At 38.3% G+C, this 16,261-nt stretch overlaps 1 protein-coding gene and 1 long non-coding RNA gene across 2 annotated transcripts in view; both read right to left on the reverse strand.

The window, feature by feature from the left end:
• Positions 1–2,979: 2,979 nt before the first annotated feature.
• Positions 2,980–4,048, reverse strand: LOC125177982. Its single transcript, XR_007156738.1, has 2 exons — positions 3,674–4,048; positions 2,980–3,433 (listed from the first exon to the last, which is right to left on the reverse strand). It is a non-coding gene; the product is annotated as an uncharacterized LOC125177982 (long non-coding RNA).
• A 4,281-nt stretch (positions 4,049–8,329) lies between these two features.
• LOC108669124 (synaptogenesis protein syg-2-like) overlaps positions 8,330–16,261 on the reverse strand; it is a 30,963-nt gene continuing 23,031 nt past the window's right edge. Inside the window, exons 5-6 of the mRNA XM_047880775.1 lie at positions 14,166–14,369; positions 8,330–8,496 (exon numbers count right to left, since the gene is read on the reverse strand). Of these exons, the coding sequence (XP_047736731.1) occupies positions 8,330–8,496; positions 14,166–14,369 (371 nt within the window). The remainder of the gene's footprint in view (positions 8,497–14,165; positions 14,370–16,261) is intronic.

Below are 16,261 nucleotides of genomic sequence, written 5' to 3' on the forward strand. Positions count from 1 at the left end.
AACTGTAAAGTGTTGTTTATCATTTTTAAACGAAAAATATGCAATTGTGGTAAAGGGACCAAGGGTGGGCGCCTTGCCCCATGCCCATGGGCCCATTGCCCCAGGGGTGGGGCAATGGGCCCATTTCGACACTTTTCACAAAATAGTGTTTCATTAAAAATTGAATAACTCTTATAGGCGTCTAATTCACATCATACATTCCTCATTAGTTGTACTTTTAAACAAAACAAAGAACCACCTCGTATCAATTGAAACTTCAAAAAAATTTTAGTTTGAAAAAGGAGAGGGCGCGCTGCCCCTTGTTGCCCTATACAATATAATACTAAAATAATCAGTTGATTTAGTTACCAATATACCTTTCGAAAACTGTTTAAATCTGCCTCAATTCTCTGTTCAAAGGTCTAATGCTCTTGTCATGCGTTTGCGCAGTAACTTGTTGAAACTTCTTCTTGAATTATCAGCTTTACGCGAATTTTTTTAATTTTCTGGCGAGTTTTACGGATGATTGATGACTTTGGTATTTGTCTCCCGTTTGGTCCAGCTCCAGCGCATATTTTCCGGTGTTTTCTCGAGGTTGCTTGGCTGGCCAATTTACCTCTTCATTATTAACCTGTATTCTATAATCGATCTGACAAAAACACAATTTATTTTATTTTCAAATATCCCTCTCATGTGGGGATTTTTTTTATTATCGTAAATTGCAACATAAGTCTATCGAATTTAGTCTATCCCATTCAAAATTAGAGGACTTGTTAGAGAGCTATCTAGAATTTAGATCATACTGAGAATTGGAGTTGCGACTATCAGCAGAGAAAGGAAGGAATTTGTGTACATAGCTTGAAAAATGGTTGGATTGTCAACCTCAACATAATTTTGAATAAAAAAGGCATGAAGATATTGTTTTAGTGAATGAGCGTAAAATTCTTGAATATGAATTTCAACATTTGCTTGTATATTGCAACACAAAAGGAAAACAAATTAGGTTCTGCATGAACTCAATTGATTTGTTCCCCAAAAGCACCGTTTAGCACGATTACATATTATACCTATGTCGAATTATTGACAAAATTATATCACAAGTCACTGTGTTTCTATTAAATCAATAGTTTCATATTGCTTCAACAGACTCAAAACTTGGGCATGGACTATAGGCATAAATGTAGAGTGACATTCTGTGTTTGGGGGTGAGGAGGGGTGAGGGGCAGGGTTTAAAGTGCCAACCCGCCAACGAACGACGTTTACAATTGTGGTGGTGAGCTCGTAGGGGAGAGCAGATACCCTTACCTAACGAACGGTTCATCTATTAGTGAAAAATAAGCCGCTGTCTGCAGTGAAGATGAGAAATTTTGCGCTAACTCGGGAAATAGGGAGAATTTAAATAGTAATGAAAATGTTTACCTCGACGTAACTAAAAAAATCTATGCACAATTAATGTGCAGCTCATACTTCACAATTCTCGCGCACCTTCGGCCACGTCACTACGCTGCCAGACGCTCCCGCTGAAATTTACGCTGCTCTCGCCCAGTGTGCCGAGTTTAGAGTTGGAGCGTCCGTGAACGGGCCTCTTAAGTAACGTTCAGCTTCTTGTATATGTAGCTTCCCGCGCAAATGTTTTGATAACACCACCGTTAGATCTACGTCTTCATAGCAGCACTTACGCAACACGTAAGTCGCTACGTGTACGTAGCGATGTTTTGATAATCCGACCCCTGAACTGCTTCAGACGCAAACGCATCAGCTACTCACATCTGAAGAATAAATCATCGAAATATTTCGAGTGCGAATACTCGCAGGTCAATAAGCACCTTAAGGCTTGAAAGGTAGCCTCTGGGCAGCTGGGCAGCTTGCATCTCGGCATGACTTGGCTCACCTAACCCTTCTACTCACAGGCGAGTATAAAGTCGGAAATGAGAAAAACTTTAGGCCGATTGTTAGACATCCCTGACTTGATGCGACCGTCTCTAGTTTACAAATGCAGTTGTGCGCAATGCGGATGAGTGAAGGCTGGTATGAAGTAAGGCAACTTATATTCTAGACTGGCTGAGCATTATGGGAAGAGTTCGCGAACATGATACCTGCACATTCATTCAGTTTTAAGAGATGATGGGGGGCGGTGCAAAGTCCCAGCTTTCGAAAGCGAGTTCAAAGCTTTAGCTTCCATAATCAGTGTCTGACTTAGGAATTTCAGAATCCTCATTTTCAAACAGGTGCCTAGTGTGCTGCCTTCAGTTCTGATCCAGTAGAACTTGTTAATAGGAATTGTCTTTCATTTTTAATTTTAGCTTTAAGTCTGCAACGTGAATATTAATTGCTTATAATTATCTGTACTTGCATTCAATGATGGTCGATCTGATGATAGAGCTAGACTCCGGAACATTTTATTCTATAAAATATGGTGAATATAGGTGGCATTTAATTTGCTTTCAAACTCTTGAATAAATTAAGTATTTAGCAGCGTTTACTTTCATTATTTCACAGTATAATTTCTATCGTCGATAGTCTTCTGTTACGCTGCTGATACGTTTACCCTCAATACAGCAGGGCATCGTGTTTTTCTGCTTTGGTCTTGCGTTGAAGGTAAGTAAGGCTAGAGGGATGTGACTGGGTTCAAATATTACGCGGCTTTCATTTAAAGTTCGACTATTTGCCTTATTGACTCAGTAATAGAATATCTTTCGATCCCATTTGTTAGCTGGCTCTGTCATTTCAGCTCGCATTCAGAATCCTATTGGGTTGAGGCAAAAGAAATGTCTAAAAAAGTATCACAAAAAATGTCTGGGCAAAAAAATGTCTAAGTGTATCTGGGAGCAGTCGCACCATAAAGACGTAAACACTATGAGGTGGCACCAAGTTCGTACAAATATGGACGTTAAACGTACTATGACGGAGCTGCAAATATCGGCCCCTGTAATACGTTCCCCACGAAAACATCACACGAAATATGAATACAACTAAACCCGACAGGATGTTAAACACATAAACATTCAAATCATTTATTGTATTGTTACATAATAGATTACATTATAACCCAAAAACTGCGCGTGGCAGCATAACTCGTGAATAATGAATGCACACGGATAAATGGTCATTAATAGGATATATAGTAAATGCATCCTACCGTCCTTTTCCTGAATATTTCATGGGGGAGATTGAAACTCGATTCTAAAAAATCCGCAAAAACAAATATTAAAACACAGCCACAAACATAACCGAAGAAATCCCGAAATTCGAAATTGCAACAATTACAATTTCCTGCTCAGCAATCCATCTAAGCGGAAATGAATGGGTTAAGGAAGAAGAAAAGTTTTCTGATGCTCAGTTCGTCTTCTTCTGGCTCATTTCAATCTTCTTCCGTGACATCAACCGTCCATGTTATTCCGTGACATCACCCGGTTAATATAGCAGTCGAGAGACAGACGAATAGTCGGCTAAACTGGAACGTGAAACACGAAGCATAAGAAATGAACATTTACGGACATTCAGTGATCTCTTCTGTTTGGTGCAGTGGTCTGACATCATTGAATTTCTAAGAAAGAGGTTTTTTCCTTTCATTCGAACTATAAGCAACCGTTGGTAATTTTTCCTTGTTACTTCAAAATTTAAGCAATACATATAGAAAATGTAGCACTTGTTTCTAAAGCAAATATGTAGATAAGCACATGCTTCTACTTACGTTCAAATATTTCATGGTGGACTTCTTGCACGTTGGGTAGGCGGCTTTGAACTTCGCGTCAGCGCTGCATTTGTTCTGCAATGTGGTTGCTTTGAAGGCCGCGTCGTCGAACGTGTTGTCTGCCTTCAGCTGGAGAACGGGAAGTGGAGATATGGAAGATGTATGGTAACTGCAGTTTGGATTTATACTATTTTTTTTGCTCGGTGGAAAAATGTCTTCAGCATTAAATAAGATCGTAAAGGGTTTCGTGTCGGCTTTTGCGTAGAAATGTGAGAGCATCGTTGAGGATGATGGAAGGAGAAATTTTTGAACATGGACGCAATACCGAATTGGAAAATGCCTACCCGCTGTCTCGACCCACTTGCCAGGCTTGTGTGCCCCACCAGTGGGTCAAGCCTAATAGTTTGTGAGTGACATTAACCCTGCAAAAATCAGACCAACACACCAGACATCAATACTGCTGAGCGTGTGTGCTGTGAGTATGCGACCAGAATTTTTGAGCTATAATGTCCAGTCATGAACTCGGCGCCCAATGTACAGTCATACTCACAAGTCCTGCACTCTATACTCAATGACCATTGAGCAGTCATACTCTCAAGTTCTGCACTCAATGCTCAATGTACAGTCATACACTGTGACGTCGCTCTGAGACGCTCGTCAGCTTCAAACACACCCTTCAGCTACATCATCTATACCCGGCAGAACTTTGTCATAGTCCCCCTTAAACGACACTCCGTTTTCTTTGGGACAAACAGGCCCCGCTTGGGTTGCTCTACAAACACCCCAAGCTCCAGTCTGCCTTGCAGTGAGATAGCGCAAACACCCGTGCTGATTTTACCCGGACCGACGTGGATTTTCTTCTAGTGATAAGAACCCTTAACCCTCTACCGTCTGATGTAAGATTTCCTGGAAAAATAATTTTTTTCTTCTTTCTATCGTGTTACTGATGATGCAATAACATCATATCTATATAACTTTTTTCATTTTGACGCATAGTGAAAAAATATATAATATGTCCCCCAGGGGGAACATTGGTCACCAGAAGGCAGTAATTTAAGTGTCACTCTTGAGGAACATCAGGCATACATACAAACATAAGGTATTATATTTCAATTTGAACTAGATTGTTATAATATGAGGATGGACAAACAATCAGGTAATGACAAAAATGTACTGTACCAAGATTCTCTGACTTGAAAAACATATACAGTCCTTTTTATTCACGTTGTTACAAAGTTCAGTTTGATAAGTTTACTCTCGATGGTAGGTGGCAAAGCAGTTAGAAGATACTGTTATACAAAGATTTACCTTGCACTTCTTGCATGCAAATCTACTTTTACCGGTACATTTGTCGTTTTTGCACCTGTTTCTATTTTTTTCCAAAACAGGAAAGTGGCCAATTTGGTCAAAACGGACAATGTTCTCGGGACCAGATCGAAGACGTTTGGGGGTTGAACTCTGACTTTCCTGTGGTGATGGCCTTCCACGTTTTGCTGGTCGTGCTTTACCCTTCGCTGTTAGTGCACTAGCAACCGATAATTTGAAATGAGCCAGCGGTAGAATGTCTTTTCTTTGAAGGTTCAAATCTTCAGCATCCCTTTTGTATAGTTTCCAGGAATTTATTATACACATGTCGAACATATGAAATACAAGTCTCATATAGAACTTCTTACATCGCAGAGAGATTCTATAAAGCGCTATAAGACTATCAGCCAGGTCGACGCCTCCCATGCATTTGTTATATTTCTGAATAATGTCACGGCACCAATGCATTCGTGTGTCAGATACCTTCATTATAGAAAAATACATCACGAGGCCAATCCACTGTTCGAGCTCATTCTTCGTAAGCCCCAAAGGTTTATTCACATTTTTTTGCACAGAATAAAGGTTTGATTGTTCGACAACCAGTTCTAGAAACGAGTCAGTAATGAAGGACTTGAAATATTCGTACGGATGTTGCACTTCGTGGCAGCAGGGTTCGGTCCCAGTTGGCAGCTGATATTCAGGTTCTTGAGTGAACCCACCGTCTTTATTGTACCACTGCGGGGCTAAAATATGCCTCTTTGTCCGTGTAGCTCTGGACGAACCGGTGCTTTCATCAGCCTGTAGTTCCAAAACTACAGTTTCATCGTTAGGAAATTCATCACTGGGCTCATCATCATGATCCTCGTCTTCAATATCTAATTCAATTTGTTCAGGAGCAAAAGTTAGGTCCCCAACTTCTTCATCTTCTCCGTCACAATCGCTAGGACCATCACTGTCAATAGCTGATTCTTGTATTTTCATTGCAGTGTTTCGCCCATAGAATGAACTTGGTTGAAAAATATCTGGAAATAAAGAGAAAGTGAAAATTTGAATTGAATTCGAGAATACGGATTATATGTTGATTATGTACATCCAATGAGAGTATTTCATTGAATTATAATCAAAACTCAATGCATTTTATCGTTCATAAACTATGTATTCACCTGAATGAGCATGCATATACAATATTGTACCATGCAGTTTTTCCATAAATGTACATGATACAATCACCTGACGGATGTTCCTCCTCAGTGACAGACAATAAATGCAGTGGAGAGCCTGATGTTCCCTCTCAGTGACAAACAATGAATTACACAAAAAAAGTTTATTGTTAAGTTAAAAGAGAAACCGAATACATCAGACATGACCTAGATTCATGAGAACAGCTTATAAAAATTCGCAGCATCATAACTCACCATTGTTTTCGTCCATGATTAGGTAAAGATGGCAAGCTGGAGCATAACTGTCACACCTCGGACCCTTGAAACGTATAACCATCCACTGAGCGCGAAATCACTTCCATTGACGGTTGCTGCCGTGTACGACAACTTTAACATGTCCTCTACAGGGAACAACCGTCGTCAGGTCGCTACAGTCAATAACTGGCGCATAACTTCAATGTAAAAGTTATGTTCCCGGACAGTGACACGGGGCGGTAGAGGGCTAATTAGGGCATATACAGTACATGTACATACACTGAGGCAAATTATTTAAAACCAACAACTCTAACCTCGGAATTTGCGTTAACAAATTCAGAACACAGAAATTTGTCGTTATAATTCACGCTTCAAGTTTGCCATTTGATGAAATTGATATGTTAAGAAACTTTGTTTTTAAGTGAATTTTTTTCACGAGAAAAATTGTGAGCTCACAAAAGCTACATACGTCGAGTTGATTGATTTAAATAAAACTTTTTCAAGGTATTTTTCACCGCATTCATTCACCAATTTTTCAGGTTTGAAAGAACATGACGCTGGAAAGGAAAAATGAAATGAAATCTACAGAGCCATTCCGTCAAATTAACTAACAAATAAAATTCACTATTTTTAAATTTATTTTTTCTATTGCTTGGATCTCAGTCGGCGCCCGTCACTCGTTGTTTGTAACGCGTGTGGTTTATATAAGGATGTGACTTATCTTATAAAGCAAACTTGAAGATTTATCCTTATTAAACCTAGTTAATTCTGGATAAAATCGAAATTAATGTACTTTACCACACTCGAAAGCCGAGGTGACTCAGAAAGACAGTCAGGACAACTTTACTTTTGTGCAATTTGCTTCAGCTGAGTGGACTGCTTTGATGCAATTTGCGCAGACTATTTATGCAGACTAACATGCCATCATAAGATGAAATTGGCAAAAATGAAAGTACGCAAAGCCCAGAAGATTTCGTGAAAAGTATAAGCCCGTAAATTCCAAATTAAGGGGAGCATATCGGTCAAAATCTATTTTCTATATTTAGGGGAGGATCATCTCCAAACTTGTTACATATATGTAAAATCGAAAAAGGCGACGATTTAGTTCATGTGAATTTTTCGAAAAAGTGAAAGAAAACGTGAAATTCATAGAAACGGCCAAAAAGAGGGTACTGTAGAACAAATACTGTACTCCTCCTACAAATATCGTGCTACAACATCGAGACACGTATAATTCGATTTATAAAGACAATATCTAGAGATTGTCGAGTCACTTTTTCAATTTTTTCTTGGTTCTCTTGTTATGATGATTTTTCTGAAAAATTTCGAATTTTCGAAACTTCCCCCATTTCCCCCTCCCACATTTTGCAATATATAATCCAAACTAAAACGAAATCGAGAAAAAAATGGCTCGACAATCGCAAGATCTTTTCATTACGAATCGAATTGTATATGTCTCATCGCTGTAGCTTCAAAACTCTAGGAGAAGATAGGTTTGCCGTGACAAAAAGTGTGAATGTTCAGGAGGGCTCGACAAAGTCCCCGCGCCTCGCATAGGCACTCAATGTAGCAAAGATACAAAACTAAGCGTTACTGGAGCTTGATTCCAGTCAAGGATGGTGGGAGCGGCTACGTGAACACCTCCCCGTTCAATGACAGGAGGGTGACTGAGCTGCAACCCGAGTAGACTCAATTTATATGCTAGGCAGCGAATTTCCTCCGATCTAATTTCCCCCACTCCCCTCCTTTGCGGGATCTGTCCTGAACGCATAAATAAACGTACAGAGGTTTTGGTACCGTTGGATAGCTCAGAATGTCAGCTTTAAGATGAGACTAAAAACCGGACAAGGTCAAAAACTGCCGATTTTGACCGATATGCTCCCCATAAGGCTTAAAGCATGATTGATTTATACGTAACTGAAACATTTTGTAAGTTTTAAGTGAAACTCACAGGCTGCGCGGTGCCGGCGATGAGCTTGCCGTCGAGATACCAGGTAAGGAGCGCGGGAGGGCGGCCGTCGCTGCTCTGGCAGGCGACTTCGTAGTCGCGGCCCGCAGACAGTGGCTCGCGGGCGCCCAATATCGCCACCTTGGCGGGCTTCACTGCGCATGGAGGCGCCAGTGAGAGCAACAGCGCAGGATGATCAGAGTCAGGGCAGGAACTGAACTTAGCGGCATCAAGGAATGATGAGTCTTGATGAAATAATGCAAATTATTTTGCGATCAAATTGTAAGTAATTTAGTTCCTAAAGCATTGCTACTGTAGAAACTGGTCAATATAGTTTTGCAAGATAATACAGAACATTATAACTATATTTGAAAATGTAAGCAAATTTTCCAAAAGTTCAGTAAATAATTGATATATTTGCTATGGGATAGGTAGATTTGCAGACATCAAAATCGATGCCGATAAAGAAAATGAGCGAGAATTTAAATCGATGCGGCGCAAAAAACGTAAATTCGTATAATTTTCTATCAGCATCTATATTTCAGTACTACCATCGTAGTCGACTTACATCACCTCATGAACGTTATAAAAGAATTCATATCGTTACAAATTTCACTCAACCCAGGCATCCCAGAAAGCTTTTTAGAATCGTGTGACATATAACATGTAGGCGTTCATCGCTTTTTCGGTGTATGAAGAAATGTAAATTTGACCAATCCACGTGTCCTTTATTCTGATGTCGTTACATTAGAACTCGTATGTATTAATTGTGTAGTTTTTATAATAAATTATTAGTAAAAATAATTTAATAATAATAATCAATTAGCTATTAAAAAATGTTTATCGGTGGAGCTGTCAACTGAACAAGCTCCAAGTCCATCCCTGGAATAAGAAATATTAAAAAAATATGTCGGAAAATTATTCTCATATGAACTTCTTTTCAGAAATTAAAAAATTCAGTGGCGCCATAGTTTTCTTTAAAAAAAGCGCGTCTGATCTCACGGGGACATTTGCAATTCGAGTGCCACTTCTGGGCTCCTGGAGCGACGCTCCTGTAACTGATCAGTTTCTATATGCATGGCGTCAGACAGCCGCCTGAATTTAACCGCTCATATATATATTTTTTTTTGAGATACATGGCTTCGTAATTTTCTTATTTAGTGTTCAGAACACGGATTAGTGCACGCATCAGGTGAATTCATGTTCATTTACCACCTATTGTTGACAAAGTGCATGTAATGTCGACAAAAATCAATGACGTTTGGGCGTACTCAAACAGATAACGCACCACTTATTGACTGACATTCAGGAATTGTTTTTGCCTTAAATTAAAGTATAGTGCAATATTAAATGTCACTAAATTATGGGTACTAATTATCAGGGAGATACGCATTCATATTCGTTCAGTAATCATTCATCATTTCTGTCACACTTTTAATATACCTTCTTAGTGAAGCAGTCATTTTGCATAGATGTTACCAGTGTTAATAATAAAGGTGTCTCATCACTATTATTATTCATTATCTTTATTACCACGGGCATTTTTCGAGCGTCCTAATGTCGCTCTTCTGTTTCTGTTCTGCTGAAGTTTTCATACATTATTTAATGACCAAAGATTCGACTTTACTTCAGTACTAATTATTTCAAGTCAGACCCTGAATGTAATAGTTCCTCAAATCATTCCCAACGAAAAAAGAAAACAAGTTTTTCTGATTGTTATGGTGTACCTACAGCATTATTCAACCGCGACACCGTGTGTGGCGTTTTTAATTCTATCTTATGGGCTTGATAAATGGTGGAAATACTAGCAGCCTAACAGGAACTACATATCTGCATGCCTGCTTGGAACTCCTGCTACTGCGAGACGAGCGGTGCTTCAACTGCAGTATTGTGACCTTTTCAACGTCATACTCATGTTCAAAGTTATCCCTTCTTTTTCATGCTAAATGTGTAAAACTAAACTTATGAATGCAGATATTCAGTATCGGGATACGGTTTGCATTCGAAGCAAATTTTTATATTCACGCTGAGATACGGTCCTGCATCACCGGCCTTTCATGCACGCGTCGCATAACAAAAACAACGTTACATGAGAGGGTTACCATTACCTCGGGTCATATCCTTCTGTCTGAAATATATATCACCTAGAAGTACAGACTCTGGAAATAAACAAATGAAAGTTAAACTCGTGGAATGCGTGTTGTGAACGCATGAGGTCGTGGCGGTCTCGTGAGGCCTCTAGATTCAGACAGTAATGTCAAGTAATCAGACCGTTGCTGGCACAGCAAACTCTACAGCTTGTTATTTAACTTCCTACTTCAAATGCTACTCCTCGGCATCACTTGCTCATATAGCTTTAATTGCATAATGCTCATAGAGCATTAATTTCAGGAAGGGATGTAATGAGTTGAAGGTATGTGAAAAATGATAAATTATTTGTTGACTACCATGATATTCTTCATGAAAATTTGATTTTGAATTTTGTGTCTCCTGATGCAGCAAAGTTAGGAAACTGCAATGGAACACATCATGTCGATATCATTTTTTCGCTGAAAAAAACAGAAAGATGCTTGGAGTAGTGGTGAGAAATAAAAAACACTATTAAATAGTTTTTAGAAATTATAGTTTTCGATAATATTTTTTCATGTGGACGCCCTCCCAATAAATCCTTTTAGAGGATTCTTAAACAAATCGATTTTCAGATTCAAGCTAGATGCAATATAAAATTTATAGTAAAGTGAGCATGATTAGGTTTGAATGTCATCGCCATCTGAAAAGAAATATGTATTCATACAAATTAATCAAGATAAAAAATGCATGCGCTGTATATATGTTCCAGTGTGAACATAATGTGATGAACTTATTTATATACGCACACAGACATTCGCAACGTCTTTCTGTCAGCCAAAGTCTAGGATGAATGTCCCTCTATGTATAGCGCCTCTATTGTATGCTGGTGTGTGTCACATTCTGCATGCGTAAAACGACTTTTTGAAGCTATCTAATTAGATCTCAATAATTTACTTTTAATTATACTAGAAGAAGGTGAAGTAAGTAGTGATACTAATACTGGAAGAAGAAAAAGAGCTTTTCTAGGTAGTTGAGCATATCTACAAATATTTTACTTTATTATTTTTTTATAAATATATACTAAGACAAACTATTTTATTCGTATATTTTGAAACAATAAATAATATCTATTTTGGATAAAACTAACAGGTACTTAACTATGCAAAGGATACAAGAAAATATATTTTGATTTCGTCACCTTGCATTATTTTTTGCATAAACGTAGCAGTTTAGTTTAAACATAAGCAAAAAATACGATTATCGTATGGTCGTAGCAAAATCTTTTTTTAATGGCTGTAGCCATGTTTTTCTCCACTGCACGTTTGCAGCACCAATCTATGCGCGCTAGGCTAAAAAGAAGGTCATATGCGCGTATACTTTATTATAGGTTCAAAGTGTGCACAAAAAGCTCAGCAGCAAGCCAGAGCTATTATACTTAAAATGTAGGCAAAAGAATAATCTTTAGGCATTGTTTTAACGAATGCGACAGTAGAAAATTGACTCGACTATAACACGCTCTGTTTGATGAAAGTCGTAAACGAAGAGGATAAACGGAAAAATTTGTAAGGTTTTTGTGAAAGAAGATTGATTCTATATGTATGATTTTCATAGGATAACAAATCATTATTGATTAGACTACTGCGAAACGGCATAATTGCGGAACAAATTTGTTCTATTCACTATGAAAAAAATTTCCGATCCTAGGGACTAAATAAGTGAGGTTATCAAAATTATTTTCTATTAGTTGCGCCAAGATAAGAGATTTGAGATACATCAAACCACAACTTGTGCAAGTCTAAACTGCCCCACACGTCTAACGTCCCCTCAGCTCATAAATCGTTGGAGGAAACAATGGCATACAGGCATAAAATTTTGACCGCATAGCGATGAGAATTCTAATCCTTATCCGAAATTCATTGTCCAATCCTAATGAAAACATCATGATATGTGGGGAGCACAGGATCTCCCCTCAAGCTGCGGGCTGGACTTGCTGGTAATAAGCAGAAGAGGGATCTAGCGCTTCATAAAGCTCATCAGGCTTATTGCCCCAAACAAAGATAACACAAAGACGCACTTAGCCATTATTATGATACAGGAAGGACACGCGCATTCTCCGGGCGATAATCAAGGGTCCAAAGCAGCGCATCTTTGCGCCGCTACATAATGAACGCCCGCTTTGCCTGACGATGGAGCCTAGACTACCCGGCACAGCTTCAAAAATATGGGGAGAGATCGCGTGACGATAAGCAATAATTATTGTTGTCATGTCGTTATGTGGCGTAAGGAATGCGCCAATGATTGTCCATCTTCATGTATAATAATTTTTAATTGAATTTGTAAACGTTACTTTGAATAGCTTCAACTTTGGATAAATACAGGATTAATAATTTGTCCTTCTTATGTGTATTTTGTAACTGACTTACTGAATCATTTGGATCTGATAAGAATTCAACCACAAAATTGTGTTACTGGAATTATGGTTTGAAGATTCATGACGTCTTAGCAAGCTAAGCTGACGACGTCATCAATTTGCAATGGCCGGCAAAATTAGAAAATGCATCGTATCCTGATTACCGTCGCCCTTAAAGAGAATTAATGAAGAGCCTGCATTTCTCAGGCCAGCTTCCCCAGGAGAAGTGTCTTGTCGTCTTTATTTTCAAATTAGTCAACTAGACGTCGCATCAAAGATACAACTCACGAGCGATGATAAACGCTAAGTTTACCACTAATTATTGATGATCAAGTGCACGCAGTCGATGTACATATGCGTTTGTGCTCTCAGCGTTGATATTTTTTATAAAGCAAAGCGTGCACGAAAAGTAAACCTGTCTACCCGTACGTTATCATAATTTTTATTCCTCAATTAAGGTTTCAAATTCTGTTCGGCGAATTTCGGTTTTGCTAATCTATTGTTTTTTATTAAGGGTTTTCCGAACAGACGATGTGGCTGAACTCCGAAACGTTTTCTGTGAAGATATGTTAAATTTTCATTAAATTATCTTTATGGGTAAATTATAAATTAATTTTCGTTTCAAACAATAGATCGAGGGACATTAGGAATGGTATTATTTCTAGGTGTCTCAGCAAAAAAAGTCAATGCCTGATTTGTAGTGATCGATGCACTCGTATTAATGTTTGCAATACCGCCTTTTTAATTTGTTCACTTCATGTTCTTCTCTCTAAAATAATGGAAACATAATCGGCTGTTATCCAGCATCGATCAAAGCAGATTCAGTCTTAAGTCAACCTCGGGTTGCATTTAAATCTTCGTCGCTGAGAAATGACAGCAGAAATTCAATGAATATTTAAATATTAATAATTATTTATTATTATTATTATTTTTGTTTATATAATTGAAAATGCAATACGAATAAGCTCACTAAATTCATTGAAAATGAGGCGATGATGTAAATTAAGCATCAACTGCTCTAAGTAAAAGTTTAAATAACGTATACACGTACGCACGACTGTAAAAGGTTAAGATTTGGTAGTAAACGATGCGATATAGAATCGTAATTAAGTATGACCTGAGGGTAGTTCGTATGTAGCGGGATCCGAGGATATAGAGGAACAGCGTAAACGATTATATAATATACTTTTAGGATTAAAGTTTGGCTTACAGTTTAGGATAATCAGATTATAAGTTGGAGCTTTAACACTGATGTCTTCGGCGTCCAGTTGAAGTATGGATAAGTCTAGAGTGTATCTAGGTATGGTGAGGTTGGTGATGCCTATACCGTGACTTGCAACTCACGGTTCATCTCGATGGTGACGATGGTGGTGACGGGTATGGTGAGGTTGGTGTTGTGCGCCTCACACACGAGTGAAGCGTGCAGGTGTTCACGCTGCAGCTCAGGGATGGTCAGGGTGTTGGTGGCCAGACCTGGCCGTGGCCACTCCCAGCTGCTGTCCACCACGTGGCTGCCCAGCCGCCACACCACCTCTGGCGGAGGCTCGCCTGATGTTCATCAGATAAATATAAGATTATTGGACTAAACTAATTATGCAGTTCAAGTAGATCGAATATTAAAGCAGCAAAAAGGCAAAGATTGAATCAACGTGCTTATAAAATTGAGTGCGAACTAATCATAATTTCCACCAAAAGTCAGAGAGAGCTTGGAAAGTTACTGGAGAGCCCTTGACTACACTGCAGAAGGAAAATGGACGACTTGGCTGAAACGAGTAACACATCTCTAAATTGATGTAAACAAAACTAAACTCATTTGATCGTAACTCAAATAAATGGAAACACTTATGAAACATGATATGCAAGTTAATTAGCGAAATATTCTTTCTAATTATAATGCTCTCAGTTTGTTACATATATAAAGTCTTGCGTATTTATATTCAGGTGATTCAAGCGAGAGATGGTTTAGTCTGCCTTAAACAAAATAACGAAAAAATGTAAACTCGTAAAAAGAAAAAGAACAAAATAATCATCCTGGAATTCAACCAAACTCAAGCCACTGAATTGCAGCAAAGGATTCGAAAGGGCGAGGGAAAAACTGGCATATAGTCTAGACAAATGCTGATTCCTGTCAAAGACGTCTGTGATGTCCAGGAATAGGACGATTCAAGTTTAAGACGCCTGTGGGAAGACCAAATAAAGTGGAAGCCACTTAATTTGACATTCACGACGACTTGGAGAATAGCATTGGAACTCTAAAATAGACGACCAATGCAAATGCCACAAGGCCTGGTCCGTATTGAGCCTTCCTTGAGGACGCTTTCCCTTGACAACATAGGATGCGCAATCCCGGGGAATGTCAGTAATCACAGAGTCCGCGTTCATTACAATAGCGTAAATATACTCTGCGAAAGTGAACAAATATATAACCCCTATGTAAAGTGGTGATGAAATAATTTAAATAAATTACGGTGGTAAATTGGCTACTGGAACACGTATAAGAACCGGCAAAAATAGATCAGACATTGAATCAAGTACAATACGGATAAAGTCAGCTTCTCAATGCCAACTCAGTCTGAAAGAAGCAAAATACGACATCAAAAAACCAGCACCGCCTAGAAAGCTTTTTTGTGAACACTGCAGACTTCTTGAAAAATTATCGCATGAAGCGATTCTTCTCTCTAGACTCTAGAGAAATGACAGCTTGTGTGTTAGGAATTTTTCTTAACACACAATTTTTTTCCACGGAGATTTAAAAGTGGACGCAGAAATAAATCACTGCAGGATTCGACCAGAATTGACGCGATATTGTTACATGAAGTTAAAAAATTTGTTCCCATTTAGAATCAAGTATGATATGAAACTGGCATAACAATACGAACACTAAAAATAAGTTGAAATTTCAATAATCTGGAAATAATGGAAACGTTTCGGTGATTCTCTATGTTCTAAATTTTCAATCCAATTCACGAGTGTAATGCAAAGGAAAATGAAAAGCTGAGACCCTTCGTCAGATACAAAGATTGTTTGTAGTTGAAAAGTTGCTGGACAACAGTATTTGTTCAGTTCACATTCATTTTAAAATGAACTTGCATGAATGTAACGTGAACCTAATCTTTCAGGCCTGTGGTATTATAGATCCTATTTCAGGGAACAAATGCTACTTATCCGCTTCTGGCTAAACTGGACATGTTCCGGGATTCATGCCACTCTTCGTACTTTTTGAGGGCATAAATATAGTTAAACGATAAATAATACAGTTTTAAGACAAATTAGTGGAATTTCACTCGATTGTCCTGTGTTATTCCCAGCATGATTAAATTTAGTAGTTTAACTACAAAAAATACAACATATGAGTCAATCGTACGAAAATACGGCTTAATTGTGCCATTGATTTAAATAGCTACTTTAATATTATTTATACTACAATTTAGTAATCATGA

This window comes from Hyalella azteca, unplaced genomic scaffold, assembly GCF_000764305.2.
Source record: "Hyalella azteca isolate HAZT.00-mixed unplaced genomic scaffold, Hazt_2.0.2 contig6188, whole genome shotgun sequence".
Taxonomy (NCBI): domain Eukaryota; kingdom Metazoa; phylum Arthropoda; class Malacostraca; order Amphipoda; family Hyalellidae; genus Hyalella; species Hyalella azteca.